Source organism: Lynx rufus, unplaced genomic scaffold (assembly GCF_022079265.1).
Source record: "Lynx rufus isolate CCGP_SWC_20201006 ecotype Redwood Valley unplaced genomic scaffold, mLynRuf1.p SCAF_11, whole genome shotgun sequence".
In the NCBI taxonomy this organism is placed as follows: domain Eukaryota; kingdom Metazoa; phylum Chordata; class Mammalia; order Carnivora; family Felidae; genus Lynx; species Lynx rufus.
In genome coordinates this window covers 58,897,118-58,915,338 of record NW_025814825.1, presented here as the reverse complement: position 1 = coordinate 58,915,338, position 18,221 = coordinate 58,897,118, and the positions used below count along the sequence as shown (strand labels likewise).

Here is an 18,221-nt window from a genome sequence, read left to right as displayed (position 1 = left end):
GGATTCACTTCTTTGCAGGTTGTTGGGCCAGAAGCCTCAGTTCCTTGCTGGCCGTGGGCTGGAGGCTGCCCTCAGTTCCTCACTCGCCCCATGGGCCTCTTAGTACGGCAGCCCTTCCTCAGGGAGAGCAGAAAGGAAGAGGTAGCATGTGAAGAAGATAGAAGTCACAGCCTTTTGTAACCTAATCATGGAAGTGACATCCTACCACTTTGGCTGTTTTCTGTTATTAAGTAAATCATTAGGGGAGGAGATTAAATCCCCAAGGGCATGAATATCAGGAGACCTGGGGAATCACTGGGAGCCATCTTGGAAACCTGCAAGGGGGATAAATTAGAGGATGCTCTAGCCTGCATCCCAGCTTGTTAAGAACCAGGTAGAAGAGGACTTCCTGGTGGCAGGAGTGAGATACCGGGAAAAGTCAGGACTTTCTGCTGTATACCTGTGTCTAACACACCAGTGTCACTTGAGAGGGTACTTGAGTCCTGACCCGTCACTGCTGTGGTTAAGTGGACCTCCTCTCCCCACAAAGTGCTCTGGGGGCCTCTTCTGAAATACCATACACAATTCTCACCTTTAAAGGATTGTCTTCTTCAAAAATTTGTGACTTTTAACATTTAGACATAGCTGGAAGCCTGGGCGGCTCAGTTGGTTGAGTGTCCAACTGTGGCTCGGGTCACGATCTCGTGGGTCATGAGTGTGAGCCCCGCATCGGGTTCTCTGCTCTCGGTGCAGAGCCTGCTTTGGATCCTACGGCGCCCCGTCTGTCTCTGCTCCTCCCCTGCTCACGCACACTCTCTCTCTCTCAAATATAAACAAACATTTAAAAAAAAAAAAGTAACTAGATGCTGAATCCCAGAGGATAATAGGGAAAAGCCTATGAATAGATTCCTAGCATGTGTGGGGCAGTTTGTGTGTGAAACAGATGTGAGATACACCTGCTGGGAGGTGGGTGCCTCTGAAGTTCTGGAAGCAGACGCACCTCGCTGAGCTTCCGTGATTCCTGCTTGTTGGTGGGACGAGTAGGCAGCAGGGTGGTTTTTCTCTTCACCCTTAGGTCAGTCCTCACACCAGGCACAACGAGATTGGAAGGTCGGCTCGCTTTCTTTGTAAAGGACGAATTGACAAAGATTTCATTGGGTGGTGCTGCTTGGAAAGAAAGACTTAAAACCGCCACAGTCGTGGCCCCTGGGGATCATTCTAACCACCAAATGCTCTCCAAAAACATAATTGATGCAGTTCCAGTGATACATTTCAATACGACTAAAAGTATAAGGCTGGTGGTCAAAATCCTGGTGGTTAACTAATTTCCTCACTTACGACAGCCGTGGAAAGAAGTTAAAAGAATTAATGAGCCTCCAGAAACTCCTGGTCTCAAAATAAATAGGCCCAACATCATTATTCTGGGTAAGGAGGTTTTTGCGAATCTGAATTAGTGATTATGAATGTGCCAGAAGGCTAAGGGTGCCTGATGAGGAAATGCTGCTTGATTTTTAACAGGTGTAGTTCAGTCTTAATTATTGAGGACAACATTCTACTAACTGGAGGGCACCTGCACCCTAAAAACAACGTGGGGAACCTTTAGCAGAATACCTTTAACCTGTTCCCGTGGAGGCACAGAAGACCAAAAGTTTTTTTGTTGTTTCATGTTTAGGCCGTTTCTGGAGCGAAAGAATGGGAATTTGAGCGCACGGGAACAAACATCTAAAGTATATTTTGCTCTAGGGACGCCTGGCTGGCTCAGTCGGCAGAGCGTGCAACTCTCGGTCTTGGTATTGTGGGTTCGAGCCCCACATTGAGTGTAGAGGTGACTTAAAAAATAAAATCTTAAAAAACTTCTATTTTGCTATTAAAAAAAAAAAGGCAAGGAGGGGAGAGAACTGTACCTTTGGAACATGGTGTGCTGGCCGGAGGTGATGCGGGCACATTTCTGGCCCCGCTGGACTTTCTCTGGAGAAGAGTCCATGGCGATGCCTGAGCGCCCTGGGCTGGGGGGGTTGGGGGGAGGGTTGGTGGGGGGATCACCCCATCAAACGCAAAGATGGTCTATCTGGATTTAGTAAGGAGTCTTCACAACAGTTGTGGCACTGGACGTTGATTTGGGGGATACTGGTTCTCTCAGAAATTCCATGGACTCAACCCAGGTCCCCAGGTCACGAAGTCCTTGGTGGTCGCAGAGGCCGGCACGCCCCAACCTCCCATCGGTCCAAGCTCTGGTGCAGGCGTCTTCAGGGCTCGAACAGGGTGGAGGCAGGAGCATGGGGTTCCCGCCAGGTTTGCAAACACTGCCTACAGACACTTTTAAAGAATTCTGCTTCTCCAGCGTTCGCCCCGAGGGAACCCGTGCATACAATGCACTCCCCCTAAAGCAGAGACCTTACTGACACACGGACAGCCCCATGTCCAAACGCCCCTCTCCTCTGACTCCTATCCCTTTGCCACTTTAGTTAACGAAGAAGCAAAGCGTCAAGTTTTCCAAGATGTATTTTTCCAGAAAGCAAGACCTGAAAGTTTCCGCAAACAAATGTGTGTTATTTCTGTGATTTTTTTTTTTTCTTCATAAATCTCCTTCTATAAACCATGGTGACTCTGTCTAGCTCAACTGCCTGTCGAGTTCTTTCTACCTGTTTATGGATCCGGCACCTTGGCCCTCACCCATGGCGTTCCAGCTTGTTCTGAAGTGGTCTGCCTATGTGGCCAGTGAAGGGAGAAGGGAACACAAAAAGCCAAAACAAAATCAAAGAGAATTATGAAATGGGACAGGAAGCTCATTTTAATTAAAATGACCAGTAGAGCTCTTTGGTATGGCTCAGTCTTGTTTACCAAAGAACTCATGCTGAGCCTTCCTTAGGTGATTAAGAGTCATATTGTTTTTCTTAGTATGTGGGCAAAGGCTGGTTGGATGTTATTATTTATGGTGGTAGAGGTCGATTTGAAGCATACCTGTATCTCCCTAATTGTGCTTATGCCCGGGCTTTTTCATCAGTCTTGACGGTGGGCAAGTTGTTTAAGCTCTTCGTGTTTAAGGCCACCTGTCCTTAAAATGACAAGTTTGGACAGATGATCTTGAACGTCTAACCCCCTCCCAACTGTGATTTAGTAGCATCACCATCAACCATTTTTTATCATCAACAATAGCACAGAATTTTTTTTTTAAGAAAGAGGTTACCTTTAAGGTTAGATATTCCATAGGGCTCTGAACAATAATTACAATTTAATGCAGAAAAGCCACAGCACCGGGGTAATTAATAGACCACCTCAGTTCCCAAGTCGTGCCCAGGTAATGACTGAAACATAGAGGGGAAGAGTATTCTTAAAAATTGCATTTCATGCCACCTAGTAACTCTAAGAACCAAGAGAGATCACAGGACAAAGCCCTCCCTCAACCTGGCCGTGAAACTGGCACACGAGCATTGGCTTCAGGCATCTGGAGGTTGGAACTCCCATGGAGCCCCTGAGCAGAGTGAAGCATGACACAGTTTGGACTGTCCATTTCCTAGTCTATTTCAGATCCAAGAAAAGACAGGGGAAAACCTCTTTTCTTATAATCACAATGAAAACCTGATGGTTTTGATGGGTAGGTTAATTAGATTTACGTTTTCTGGGTTACTTAGAAGTCACATTAGAGACCTTTGCTTAAATGGTATGCTTAATCCCAAAATCTGTTTATTTGGAAAAATCACTACCCTTGCCCTTATTAATATATTTATACTTTGTGGAGCTCTTTCTCAGCCAAGACAGTTCGGCTTTAATCCCAGAGCAGCCAGTCTGTGATGAGGAAGCAGGTGTATGTTGCCATCAGCCAACATGCGCGACCGCTCCCATGTGTCCTGACCGTGCAAGGTGCCCCCCACTGTCCGCCATGGCGCTGGGTCCCCTGCGCGGCCCAAACAGGGGAGCGCTGTTGTTTTACCCCTTTTCCAGATGAGGCTGGTCATGTGACTCCTCAGTGGCAGGGCTGACATTTGGACCCAAGTGGTTTTCTTCCACAGTTGATGCTCTGGCTTAACTTTCTTCAGATGTGGTTCCATGTTTTTGTAAGAAACACTGGTGGTAAATTAGAAATCTGGAAACAGTGCTGGCATCCCAGGAACACGTGAGGATCCGTTGGCCCAAAGGTGTTCTGTTGAGAGCGAAGCTGGGCATCTGATGCTGCTGTTCCCACTTCCCTGACCTGTATGGGATTTTTACAAATTGTGCTGAAATACCCGTAACGTAAAACTTGTTATGTAGTTTTCGTCACCCTAAAACAGAAACTCTGTATCCGTTAGGAGGCAGTTCTCCATTTTTCTAATCTTTCTGTCTAAATTTGCCTGTTGCAGGTAATGCAGGTAAGTGGAATCATAGGCTATTTGTCCTTCTATCTGTTGTGTGTATCTGTCCTTCTGTGTGTGGTAGCAACAATCAGACCCCGATTCCTTTTTCACGGCTGGGTAATACTCCATTATAGGGATGAGACCCCAGTTTGTTTATCCGTTCATCTGTTGACAGGCACCGGGGACGTTTCCACCTCTTGACTCTTGCGGTTGGTGTAGCTGTGTGAACGTGGCTGTGCACGTACCTGTTCGAGTCCTTGCTTTCGGTTCCTTTGGTATCTACGTAGCAATGCTATGCTGGGTCATCTGGTGATTCTTCATTGAGCTTTTTTGAGGAAGGTCGTGAGATTTTTAAAGAGTTTATTTCAAAAGGCAGCAAGTGCCCTGCTGGCAGTCTTGGCCCGCCCTCCCACTCCCACTTCTCGCTTCTTGCCTTGTATAAGTCTCTTCCCACTTCTCTGGGAGATCCATGCTTTGTGTAGTGAGCTGGGGGGAAGAGTTTCCGCAGTTGTGTCCTAGAGGATCAGAGCTCGCCTCGCCCTGCTCTCTGGACACCTCCTGAGAAGCAGACTTGGGCAACTTAAGCATTAATCGGGCTTTTGCCTCCACATCTGCCTAGTGATAAGCACCAGGGAGTGCCACAGCCCTTGACACATGTACTCAGTTTGTGCACACCTCCAGAGACATGGTGTCGAGATCCCAGGAGCCTGTCGAAGGTGGGGGTCTGGCCTGGGACAGCAAGACTTCATGCATCATAATGCCACCTGGTTGATGTTGAGCTGTAGGTCATGGGCTGCCTTTATGAAGGCCAGCGGTCCAAGGGATTGCTGCCTTTCTCCATAAATTGCACCCTGATACCGGTGGAAGGAAGTGTCGGGAGTATTTGCCGTCACACGGACACAGTATTCTTTGACTTGGCACGGAGCAAAACTTTCTATCTAGCTTCTGGATGTTTATTCTGCTTGTTATTGAACACCTAGGTATTTGGAAATGTCCAGATTTTTTTTTTTTTTTTTTTTTTTGGTTTCACTGTGGAAACCAAACATCCAGGTGACAGCCTGGGTCTTTGACCTGGCTTCACCTTTCACTTAGGTGTTTTGGTATCATACAAACGAAATCTACATTCCCAGTTGTCTCCTGAAGGTAGCTGGGTGTTTAACATGCACCTTGGGAGATTTAGGTAGCAGAGGAATTCTGAAAAAACCCGTCTGGCCCACCTCTTCGTCGTCTTTGTGACGACGGTGTGGAATGTTCGTGGAATCCACTTTTTGTGTTAGGAGGGAAAGAGTTGAGGCCATGACCTTCAGTCTGCTTTGTTTCAGTATTGCAATGTTGTTTTTTAAAAGCCTTCAGCGAACATCGTCTTGAAGCCTCACGCTCTCTAATTCTGTTCATTGGCAGATGAAAACTAATGGTGAATTTTCTACAGGGGTTTGGCCACGGGCAGGGGTGAGAAGGAAGGATGGCACGGGTGTCATTGGGTGCAGGACGTCTCTGCGCCCCCAGCTCTCGCGCTCAGGCTGCCAGCAGATTCCAGATGCGGTGGTCCTGCAGCAGGGGACGCCGGCGGAGAGGTTTTATTTGACTTTTTGGTCAAATGTGTGCGATTCCTGTTTGAATTTGAAAGGGTGAAAATAGGAAACAAGCAAACAACATGCACAATGACACCACGAAATTATATAAAATGTACTGCTGATAATTTAGTACATTTCCTTTCCGACTTTAGCTTTCCTTCTGACTATACAGTCAGGCTTATAGATTCAGGGCTATAGGCATCTGTGGTGTGTGTGTGTGTGTGTGTGTGTGTGTGTGTGTGTGTTTATACAGTGGCATCCTGAGCGCACATTTTTATCCAACCTCCTTTTTTTCATTTATCAATAACTATTTTAAAAAATTGTTTTTAATGCTTATGTGTTTTTGAGAGAGAGAGAGAGGAGAGAGAGGGGGACAGAGCACATGTGGGGGAGGGGCAGAGAGAAATGGAGACACAGAATCCGAAGCAGGCTTCAGGCTCTGAGCGGTCAGCATAGAGCCTGACTCGGGGCTTGAACTTCACAAGCCACGTGAGAACATGACCTGAGCCCAAGTCGGACGCTTAACCAACTGAGCCACCCAGGCTCCCCTCATTTATCGGTAACTATAAATAACACCTTACCAGGTCTGAACTTAAGAATACCTCCTCCTTTTTAATGACTGTGTGCTATTTTGTTGGAATGAATTAAGTCCTGTAGGATGAGCTGTGTGTTGTTAATGGCTCTCTTCCTGATGGATTCGGTTTTGCTGTCACAAGCAGGGCTCGAAGCAATCATCTTGTTCATGTGCCTTGAAGTAATCCTCCTGGTTCTCTGTGTAGCCTAGATTTCTAGAAGTGGAATTAACTGGGTTAAAAAAAAATGTGTCGCTAATTTTAACAGGCCCTGCGAAATTATTCTACAGAAAGGTTTTTTCCTACCCTATGTTCCTATTCTCAATTGGAGTCTCTTTTTCCTTACACTCTTAAGTGTTCAATGGCATGGATCTTCCTAATTTTTGTTAATCAGCCGGTGAATAACTGCGTCTCATTATTGTTTTAATTTGCATTTCCCTGATTGTTAATGAGGTTAAGCATCTTTTCATATGTTTATTGGGTATTTACATTCTCTCTTCGGCGAGTGCAAAGATGGGACTCTGACCTAACTGGCGGAGGAGTTGTAGCACTTAAAAAGATGAGGAATTAAAAAAAAAAAAAAACAAAAACACAACAACAACAAAAAACCACACTGAAAAGGACGTCTTACATTTTTGTTGGAAGGGTAGTGTCTGTAGGTTTACGCTGAATCGTGGTTTGGAAACGGAGTGTTCAGAAAAGAGACACAAGAAGTCTTTGTGCCTTTGTTTCCTCATCTTGATAGAGTTGCTGTCTGTACTCTCTCGGCTTGTCATTAAGCGACCACTAATTAATGGTAGGATATCCCCTGCAGAAGCGTCAAGCCTTCCCACCGTTGGCAGCTTCTAAGGGCGTCCCTTTGGAAAATGCCACAGCTCATAACATTTGGGATTGGTCGTATGTCCAGGAATCAAATACTAGGGCAATGGTGTAAGAAAACAAATATTAACAGCACTGCATGGGGCGATATTGATTGAGTACCAAGGTCTCCAAAGGGGCAGAAGCCCCTTGTTTGGTAACTGTGTTTCCCATTGTGAAAGCATTCGATAAATGGTAACTTATTAATAATTGTAGTGCATCTCCAGGAAGTAAATATTCAGGGAGCACGCGCTCTTGAAGGAGGCTCTCCCGTGGAATGCCGTGGCCCCAACGAGAGACTGGAGCTGCCCTAGGGTTACCAACGGCAGCGGTATGCTGAGCTGCGTATGCCAAGATTTAATGTCTTGGGCAGAAGCAGATGATGGCCTCCCCGTGCATTCACGTTCGGCCCCATTTGGACTGCGCCCCGTGCCAAATCTGGACCCAGGCGCGAGAAAGACATTGACAGTTTGGATGGGGTCCAGAGACAGGCACTAGTCGTGATTAAGGGCTTATGGGCATGACATTTGAGCGGGGGCTCAAAGAACTGAATATTTACAGCAGGGCTAAATGCTGGATTACGTGGCTTGGTGACGTTAGGGCCTCTGGCTTCATCCCTAAGTTACCCTCCGTGTGATTAGCTCTTTCAGAGTCCAGGAAAGTCCCGCTTCTGATAACCCCTGCACGCTTGGGGGGAGGGCGGGTCTCTGTATGGGCCCACCTGCCTCAAGTTGAATCAAGGAGTTTGTCAGCACCCAGCTCCAGGGTAGCACCCGGAGGGGGCGGGGAGATTTGGGGTAGAGAAGTCTCACTGCCCTGGGACATTTAGCAACCGCCTCCGCTCCTTCACAACATTCCTTCTATAGGCTGTGCACCTAAGGTGCTTATCCCTCCTTCGCGGGACCCTGGCCTCTTGTTTGGCTCTCCTACAAGTGTGTGGCCCAGCCAGGAGCAGGAAGCGGGGCTTCTCCCAAGCAGAGTACAGATTTCTCTCCGTTGTGGGGTCTGATGCCCGCAGCGTCCTCTTACCGCCAGACTTTTCACCTGTGACAGCGAGAATGACGGTCCCCCCCGCCAGCCCCACGACATTAAGACCGGGACAGTCTTGATGGTGATATAGGGGGGAGCTGGTGGGCTGCCGCGGCTGGAGCAAAGGGACCGTCTGCCCAGAGCTCACTCTTCAGCGCTTGTGCTTGGTGAGGAGAGGAGTCCAGCCCTCACCCCCGTGATCCTGCATAAGACCGTCCGTGATGAGCAGTGGTCTCGTTTGTGACCTCTGCATTGGTGGCTGCTCTTGCGGTGCTGGCCTGCCTGCACAGAGCTGAACATCTGACATGACACGCCTCGAGTCGTAACAGGCTCTGATAACCCCTTACCTCTGTTGGCGCCGCTTTTCAAAGCGGACAGCTGCTCTGCCCTCCCGTTTTTGTAATGGAGCATTCATGAGATGATCTTTATTCTCTAGTTCCTTGACTCGCTCATGTGCTTGCAGAGGCTCGGCTGGTATTAGCAGTTTTTATGTGATTAAGGCAGAAAACACTTGCAGCGCTCAGGGAATCATGCAGAAGGTCAGTTGGAATTCCTGAAATCATAGTTAAGACCACGAGGGCCCTGGCTTTTTTTTTTTTTTTTTTTTCTTTCCCCCTTCTCCGTTTCTCTAGAGTGCCTCGTCCAAAATGCCTTTAAAACATGATTTGGATTTGGGGGAAAACCTTAAAGCCTTAAACCTGCAAGGTGAAATCTGCATTTTGGCTCTTTGTAAGGAAAAGTCACGCTTGCTTGAAAGTTTGAGTCTATTAAAATATTTTAAAAGCCAGGTGCGAATGTTGGAGTCTAGTCTGTTCGCATGTTGACAGAACGGTGGGTGGGAATCACAATAACTTATTTTCACATGTGCCGCTTATCTCTCTGAAAAGTCTCAAGGAGTTTGTAAGCAGACGGATATACAACTTAGGTTTCCTAAGGATTCGTTGCTCCCATATTTGGCATTCTGAGTATATCTCTCGGGAACATGTAGCATCTATTTAGGCATTGCCAGAGATGGGAGGGGCAGGCCTGTGTTCCCAGTTGAAACTTCTTGAGACTTCCACACAGCATCTGGGGGTGATGGGGGAAGAAATGGCAGGTTTTCAGACTGGAAGGCTCCAGGAGCAGTACAGTACCTAGCTTGTGGGCTCCTTGGGAGAATTCACATTAGCTGAGGCCGAACAGAATGTGCACAGTAATCCTGGCATACAGCAGGTGCTCATTGGTGCTGGCTCTAAGTGGTTCCTTGGCGCTGTGGGGCCTGAGGCTTCCTAGTGGATGAGCGACCTTTCGGCTCCCCTGCTCTGGGGCACTGATACCGTTGCAGGCCAATGGTCTGGCCATTTGGCAGCTCCTGGAGGAACCCATCCTTCATCGACAGCCTCACTCCATACACTTGCATATCTGGACATGTCAGTATCCCCCTTGCTCGACATTCACCATGACGATAATGATTGTTTTCGTTTGGCTCCATTCTGTGTGCTTAGTACGAGGGAAATTGACAATTCAGGTGATTCTTCTCTACCTTCCTTGTCTCCAACTTCTTTTTAAATCAAGATGGCAGAGTACTTGGTAATTTATGCTAAGATTGTTAAATAACCACCTTTCCTTTGATCTTTTCAGGTACGGAACCAGCACTGGAGTCTTATTATGGAGAGCGTGGTCCCATCTGACAAAGGCAATTATACCTGTGTGGTGGAGAACGAGTATGGCTCTATCAATCACACGTACCACCTTGATGTTGTTGGTGAGTTTGCTTCTCCCCGAGGGACAGCTGTACGCCCGCCTGCTACAGCTTGACTCATTTAACCCCGCGAAAGTGAGTCTGGTTTCTCCCATGGTTTAAGGAGAGAAACCGTTGGTTCGTTTTCCTTCTTTCTGAACGTAAGCTGTTGTTTGAGAAGGATTCTTCCATCATTTGACGATGTTCCTGTTTCCCGATTAGCCATGTTTTACGTATTTTGTGTGATCCTCTTGGTTCCCTAGCACCGTTTTGGGTGAAATGGACGTGGTGTGAAATGTGTTGACACTCTGAAAGCCGGCATTACTCTTAAGAATGTTCGTGTGTTCAGGGAAAGGGTACAGATACGGGCTAGGAGAACTTGGTTTTTAAAAGGGAGGCAGCATTATCCAAAGAAGGGCAATTGGGCAGTGCTGGCTAAAGAGTAAAGGAAAAGGTATTGTGATGACTGAACTTCTAGCTGGCTGGAGGAAGGATAGTGTCCAGGGGCCCTTTACTTCCATCAGGAGAAAGTCATTCAGTGCTCTACTGTGGGTTCAGCTCCCGTGGAAAGGGAACTGTGTATATGGGCTTGTAAATTCCTTTTTACCTAAGTGCTCAGATAGGTAGGCTACTTTAATTAGATGTCTTAAGATCAATAGGCTGTTGTCCTGGAATTCAAATGTCTTCCTATCTTGCCCTTTATGATGGGTTTTGTTGTAACTGATAAAGGAAGGGTGTTTCTCTGTCTTGTTGGAGGACTGGAGATACCTAGGATGTGTCTCCTTGTTGCAGGGATGGTGGGCTAAGATCCCTTCTTTGGCACGACCCATCTTTTGCTCTGCCTTGTCCTCCACCCTGACTCACGGCATCACCACCTGACCTGGCTGGGGGTTAGCTAACCAGTTCGCCCTTCTCCACTTGCAGATTGCCAGCTCCCAAGGCCTCAAGTCCAAGCTCACCTTGATTGATTTTTGCCTTAACGTGACCCTTTGTTTCTCCACAGACTCCTGCCCCGCCACCGTGTCTATGAACGAAGGCTTTCCTCCATCATTTTCTATGCGTGTGTCCCTAGTATTATTTCATATGTGGGCATTTCTTCTCCTTCACTAAACTATAAACTCTTTGAAGAGAGGCCCCACAGATACCAGAATTGCCCAAAGAACCATTAAGAAACCTTCCAAAAGCTTGACTAACCACATTTCATAGATTTTGGCTAATGGAAGTTTTAGGTTAACTGAAAATGAAACAGAAGCCATTTTTAGATTTTCTATCAAGTTAAATTAAATCCAGAAGGAACTCCCCCTAGGAAAGCATGAGATCGTCTTTATTTCCATGTGTACGTAAGGATTCAGTGAAAAAAGTTCTTGTCCTTCAGAAGCCTCACTGTGAAATTTGGTTGCTTTCACATAATGTTGCTCCTGTGGGCATTCATAAAAGACTTGAGTTCCAGAACCCTCTTTTCTCACAGAGAGACTCGTGGAAGGTTTCTTAGTGGGAGTTACTACGTACAGATATTTTACAAATCAAACACAAAGAAGTAACGCTCAAATGTGGGACGAAAATGATGAACATTTATTTTGGCGTCGATGTGCCGTAAATCTGTTGGTTAAGCACACAACGTGGAATTCACACTGGGCCTCACATCTCCTGAATTTGACACGAAAGTGTTTCTATTTAAGGAAAGAAGGTTCGGGGGCTAAAAGTTCTCAATGCCTAATTTTGAAACAAGCAGTTTATTGTGCGAATAAAATAATTGTGCCGTAGCAATCCGCGGGGCTCATGGCTGTGTAGGCCTACAGATTGTTCATTGGGATCGGCCGGGGACCGTTCCAGGAATCCCCCCCCCCTCCGTCAGCTTGGCCACCCCAGCCACGGGCTCTGGCTCCTAGCAGGTTTTAGGTTGAGTTGTTATGTAAAACATTCAAAAGCCCCCTCCCCCCCCCACCTCTCCTTTGAGCTTTCTGGCAGCTCATCTCTGTGAAGCCCCGAAATCTCTCTTACAGTTTTAGGGTTGGATTTGAACTGGGCTGCTGAATAATGGAATTGTGCTGTCTAATGTTAATCCCCTGGCAGTCAGTCTTGTTGAAAAGAGCGTATGATTCAGTGGTGTGATGTAGAGAGGAGCATAGAGCGTATGGAGTAATGAATGCAGAGAAAGGCCCGATTATGTCACAAATTTGGGAGATTGCCCAGCCAAACGTGGGCCAATAATGACACAATGCTGGTTGGGAATATCCATTAAAGCTCAACCCCTAATAATTTTCCAAGCCTTGAACCTTCTTTATAAATAGAAGCCAAAAGTCAGTGGAGTATAAGACATTTTCAGGAAAGACGGAGGTGTGAAATACTCTCATCTTTGCTCAAAACCCCAGTAATTGCTTTGAGAAGCACTCATAAAATAAGAAGTGAGTCAGCTCCAGAGTCTCGTGTAGACTTACAGGGTTGGCAGGCGGTCGTTCTGAACGTCTCCGCGAGTGGCGACAAAAGGGAATTCAGGCCCGAACAACGAGTTTCTGGTGGCCCCGCGGCCCAAGTGCGGGATTCCACCCCGTGATCACCGCTTCTCGGCCACGTCCGCGTCTCCTGGAAAAACCGGAGCCTCTTTCCCAGCGAAAGTCAAGTCCTGTTCTCGTTCACATTCTCCGAGGGTTTACTTTTGTTGCTATGCTACATAGGGTTGCGGTTCAGATATTACGAAGCATCAAAATGGGTGAGATCTTTTTACTGAAATCCTTCCTTGGAACGGCATTCCCCATAAGGACTTCCACGTAAAAGCCGTGTAATTTAAGAGACATTCTTGTGTCTCGGGCACGAAGCGGCCAGCCATTGTCGTGTGTGAGGGAAGGGCTCTCGTTTACGGGCGCTCTTTCGGGAGCCTTGCTTGATCCTCACTAAAATTGACACCATTATTTTTCAGCCATTTACTTGCAGGGGAAAATTAGCGTGAAGCACCGCTTCTGGGTAATTGTGCCGATAGTAAAACAGGCCCTCCTCAGAGAGCCGGCGGGTCTTGGCCATCGTTCCTCGGAGGACGCTTCAGTCCTGGATTCTGGCGAGGCCTCTGTCCCCAGGAAGCTGTGGCCTCGGACTCATCCTGAACCTTTGGTTTCAGCGGGGTTGGGTCCTTCTGGAGACTGTGCGGGGGGGGGGGGGGGGGGAATCTGTTTCACGCCTCTCCCCGGCTTCTGGTGGCCTTCTGGTGGCCATCAGCAGCTCTCCGCTTGTGACTTGTCATTCCGGCGTCTGCCTCTGCCTTCCCGTGGCCTTCCTCTCTGTGGCTCACAGGTGTCACCTGTCACTGGATTTCAGGCCTTGCCCTCAGAACAGGGTAGTGTCATCTCAAGATCCCTCAGTTAATTACAAGGACCTTGTTTCCAAGTAGGGTCACAGTGACAGGCTCCAGGGGTTAGGACACAGACTCCTCTTTTTGGAGGGGTGGGGGTGGGGCATAGTTCAACCCACGACAGTGGTTATGAGGCATCAGTTGGGTTAACAGATGAAAACACCGAATTGGCATCCTGGGGCCAACAACAAATGCTGATTTTCTCCCCTCAAACCGGGACCCTTTGGAGGGTTAGAGGGCATTTGGGGGGCATCTGGTGGCTCAGTCGGTTGAGCGTCTGACTTCAGCTCAGGCCGTGATCTCGCAGCTCATGAGTTCGAGCCCCGCATCCGGCTCTCTGCTGTCAGGGCAGAGCCTGCTTGGGAGTCTCTGTTCCCCCTCTGTCTGCACTTCCCTCTCTGTCTTTCAAAGTTAACTTTAAAAAAAGGGCATTTTTAATAGGTTTAATTAGACCCCATCAGACCTTCTGGTAAATAAACCGAATGCCGTGCTGGGACCAACAGGTGGGGCCCCTGCTGGGTTACGCCTTTGGTTAACGTGGTCGTCAGGGCTGTCCCAGGACTGATCAGGATGCAGAGGAAGATCGTGGTGTTTGAGAGCCCCGGGTTCTTCGGGCTGGCCTCTGCCTTCACCTGTCAGCCCTCTTACAGTTGAGGAACATCAAATTGGGGGGGGGGGCAGTGAGGCATTTATTTGCCGAGAACTGAACCCTAGATCTGGGGTCTCCATCCGGTGTCCTCAAAGCCTAGGTTAATGCTCCAAGCACCGCACATGGAGGTCTCTGTTTTTGGTGTCCTGTGGTGTGGACCAGCAGGGACCACTGCAGGACTCTGAAAAGGTACTGCTGTTATCCCCACCCCACGTTCAGCTCTGTTGCAAAATAACGGAGAGAGAGAGAGAGATGAAGGTATTGAATGGACGAGTTGCTCGTCCTTCCTCAGACACCCTTTGGCTTTGAGTTACGAACTTTTCCTCCCTTTGGGTGTCCCAGTTCTGCAATCCCAGAGACCGTAAGTTTTGAGCTTTTCACCTGGCATTGGGCATTTGGGGGGCAGAGGTTGGAAACAGTGAGTGCCTCTGGATTTGCTGATTACCCTCTATCTGACTTTCCAGAGATTTCTCCTCCCCTAGGACAAGAGCGCTATAAGCGCTAGACAGTGTCTCAGTAGACAGTTGGGAGCCAGTCAGCGGCCAAGCATCCCTCTGGCTGGGTGGAGGGTCACTGAGGCCACCTCACCAGCCCTGACTTGCTCAGCGGGAGACCAGAAGGCTGCTGTCGACTAGTCCGTGACATAAATCTGCTGTAACTGGGCTGTGGGCGTGATGGGACGGGGCCTGAAAGCCGAAGGAATCTGTCCCAGTGCTAACCTCCCCCCTCCGGTGTGTATTCGGGAGGAATGAAGAGTCTGTTATTCCAGGCACTGACTGATAAGCCTGGCTCTGAGGCTGACACCTGGCACTCTGAGCCTTTGGCGGCCCGTCCCCAGTGGGAGAAGGAGAAATTGCGTAAATTGTTTACTGCTTGGGGCAGCCTCTGTCCTGGGAAGACAAAGCCTCCAGTGTGATCCCTGAGCAGAAGAAGGGCGACCGAGGCAGGTTCGAGTCCCTCAGGGGACCCTTACACTTGTCCGGGATGAACTGTGGAATCTTTCTCGGGTTGGGAACAAAGTAGCGTTTACGTAAATGAAATGGTGGCCTCGTTGATTAACTGGTTGGTGTTATTACCGAAACTGTCAAAATTAGGATCGTTCCTGCTCACTTGCTCCTGACAGAAGACCACACTCTGTCAGTGTTTTCTGCCACACCGTGGCTCCTAGACGAAAACTTTTGTTTCTCTGTTTGACGAGGGGTGACCCCAGGTGGCATTAACCACACAAAACAGCACACCCAGAGATCTTAGCGCCTTGAACGCCGGGCTGTCACTTTCTGAGTTGCCACGTGTGTGCATTTCCCTGGCGTCCACCAGCCTCAGTCCCACAGAGCCCCTGGGTGTTCTGAACTTGAAGCATCTTGACCTAGACGCTTCCTGGCCAGGCCTCATTTGATTTTCCGTATTCATCTTGCCGCCAACCGATTCTTTCCTTTTCTTGCTCTGGATTTAAGACGCGGTGTCTACCCTGACTTTGGTCCTGCGTGCCAGCTCTAGAGTTGTGAAATCTCGCCGGAGAGGGATAGAAAGCCCCCTGTTGACAGGGGGCTGGGGTGCCATGCTAGGTAATACGTCACAGCGAGCGCTGTACTTGTAAGTAGGCTTGTTTCATTAATGTAGAATCATGGAGCCCAGCAGGGTTGAGTAGGAAGCACAGTCCTTTTGCCGCATTTCCTTCTCTTCTTCCTGCCCGTTGCCACTCAGCCCTCATGACGCTCCAGCCCTTGCTGGACGCACCTCGGCGGGGAATGACACGGTGGAGACGTTCACATTCATTTCCAGCTTCGGTAGCTCTATGGCGTCAGAAGTCCAGGAGCCTCTGAGCCTCAGTTCCATTGTCTGTAAAGTGGGGGTGGAAACCTAGCCCCCCTGGAGGGGGATGAGGTAGTAGGGGCAGTGCTTTATTTTTTTTATGTTTATTTACTTTGGGGGTGGGGAGAGCACAGCGCGAGTGGGGAGGGGCAGAGAGAAAGGAGAGAGAATCCCAGGCAGGCTCCCCTCTGTCAGCGCAGAGTTGAGTGGGGCTCGACTCCAGAAACTGTGAGATCATGACCTGAGCTGAGCTCAAGAGTCAGAGAAGCTTCAACGACCGAACCACCCAGGCGCCCCGGGGCAGTGCTTTTAAATAATAGGACCATAGGATTTGACTCTTAGTCACTATCATGAGGTGGTCCACACCTCCTCTTGGATCTCTGGGCCGAGACAGGTGTATTCCGTGCAGCCCTGGTTGAAGGAGTGGTCCCTCCTCCCCTCTCCCTTCCTCCAGGGCGGAGATTTCAAAACTGCTTTTGAGCTACTGTTCAATGAGCTTTGGGTTACTACGGAGCAGATGTTTATACCCACTTCACAACTGGGATTTCAGGGGGCAAAAGCTGGTCGGCGGGCAGCTGCCTCACTCCCAGCGTACCGGCCAGCAAATAAGTGCGTTCCTGCCGCACCACTACCGGGAAGAAGTTGCTCGTCCTAGGCACCGTGGGCGGTGATGTCAGTGTTTTCGCCATGCTCTTCGCAAGCCATCAGTTGCCCTCTGCCCCATAGTTGAGGAAGGAAGCCTTGTGGATTGCTTTCGCTTCTGGCAGGGGTCCCGGCTGAGGTGGCTGGGGGAGAAGGTTAATATTTGATCTCCTGCCTCCTCTTTGGCGTTGGGTCTGTGGTGTGGGCAAAGAGGATGTGAAAGCGTTACAGACAAGTTACCGTCTTACAGAGTTTTGTAAGAAGAGGGATCTCTCGACGGTACCCGGAGGGAAGTGTAGGGCAGGGCAGGGCGTGGGGAGAAAGCCGCTGCTGTCCCAGCGTCAGCGAGGAGTCCCAGCCCGAAGACGTAAGTCCACGGATGCCAGTCACGGTGCCCAGTATGAGCTCGAACTGTGCCGCCAGTGTGTGCCGAATTAGAATAATGGGAAAAACGACTTCTCGAGTTACTTAACATTTGGAGTTTGTGGTTCTTGACACGGCAGGTTCTTTTCTTTTTTAATTTTAATTTTGAAAATTTATTTTGAGAGAGAAAGAGAGGGAGGGGCAGAGAGAGAGAATCCCAAGCAGGCTCCGTGCTGTCGGCGCAGATCCGGACGCAGGGCTCGATCTCCCGAACCGCCAGATCGTGACCTGAGCCGAAATCGAGAGTTGAACACTTGACCGACGGAGCCACCCAGGCGCCCCAACGCGGCAAGTTCTGAAGCAGGGCCTCTTCAGGGTTTCTCTCCAAACTCCGTACAGCCTCCATTTCCAGTCACCTTTTTAAACCAGGAGACCCCCGTTGGGAAGTATTACAGTCAACTCTCATCAAAGTGTAAATCTGGCAATGCCATCAGATTTCTTCCTGTTTTAAATGCTGCCTCCACCAGAGTGCCTCTCTGGACTCCTCCTCCTTGAGAAGAGCCCACTGCTGTGTGTGCTGAGTTTGTGTTTGGTGTGTTTTCACAGTCAGGGGCGGGCAGGGCAGAAATGACCCCGTGTTGTAAGAAGAAGGGGCTCCCAACCTAGAGGGCAGGCTCCATGAGGACAGGCGGCTTCCAGAGCTCCTGTCGCATCTTTCCACCATTAGTGACATCAAACGCAGGTGGGAGGTGGGGAAGAGATGGTTGGGTGGGGGGTATTGGTGTTGTGAGGGGGAAGATTTCCTGCTTCTCCTTCTGAGAAGAGAGAGAAGTTGAGGAGGCGAGAACCTCGTTGGTTTGAGCAGAGCCCTCTAGATTGGTTAATCCTGTCTGGGAAAGCAGCCTGCGGCTGGCCTTCGGGGTGACAGTCAGTTGACGGTCACAGCACAGAAGATCCCAGAGTGCCACAGTGAGGTGGTAGGTATCGGTGGAGATTCCTGGATCTTGATAGAAACACTTTTTCTTTCTTTCTCGCAGAGCCTCCTCCTTCTAGGGTTCTCTCACACAAACTTCTATCCCAAAGAAGTATGCAAATCGATGGGCCACATTGTGCCCCGGACATATTTCCCCTCAAAAAGAAAAAGTGGTATTTCGCTAGACAGGCATCGGATGTTATTCTGGAAGGATCATTGGGCAGTTGTGCTTTCTCTGAAAAAGGAAGCCCTTCCTCATTTTATTGGGTTCAGTCTACGCTCTGGACCGGGGCAGAAAAGTCAAGGATTTAGTCCTTTACATTTTACCTTCTGGCCAACAGAATGTATGACACTATCCCCGAACGTTTGGTAG

The 18,221-nt window shown here is 48.9% G+C and overlaps 1 protein-coding gene across 1 annotated transcript in view; it reads left to right on the top strand.

Moving 5' to 3' along the window:
- The window catches only part of FGFR2 (fibroblast growth factor receptor 2), a 101,422-nt gene that overhangs the window by 37,697 nt on the left and 45,504 nt on the right, over positions 1–18,221 (top strand). Inside the window, 1 exon segment of the mRNA XM_047072743.1 lies at positions 9,967–10,090. Coding sequence (XP_046928699.1) covers positions 9,967–10,090 — 124 coding nt within the window.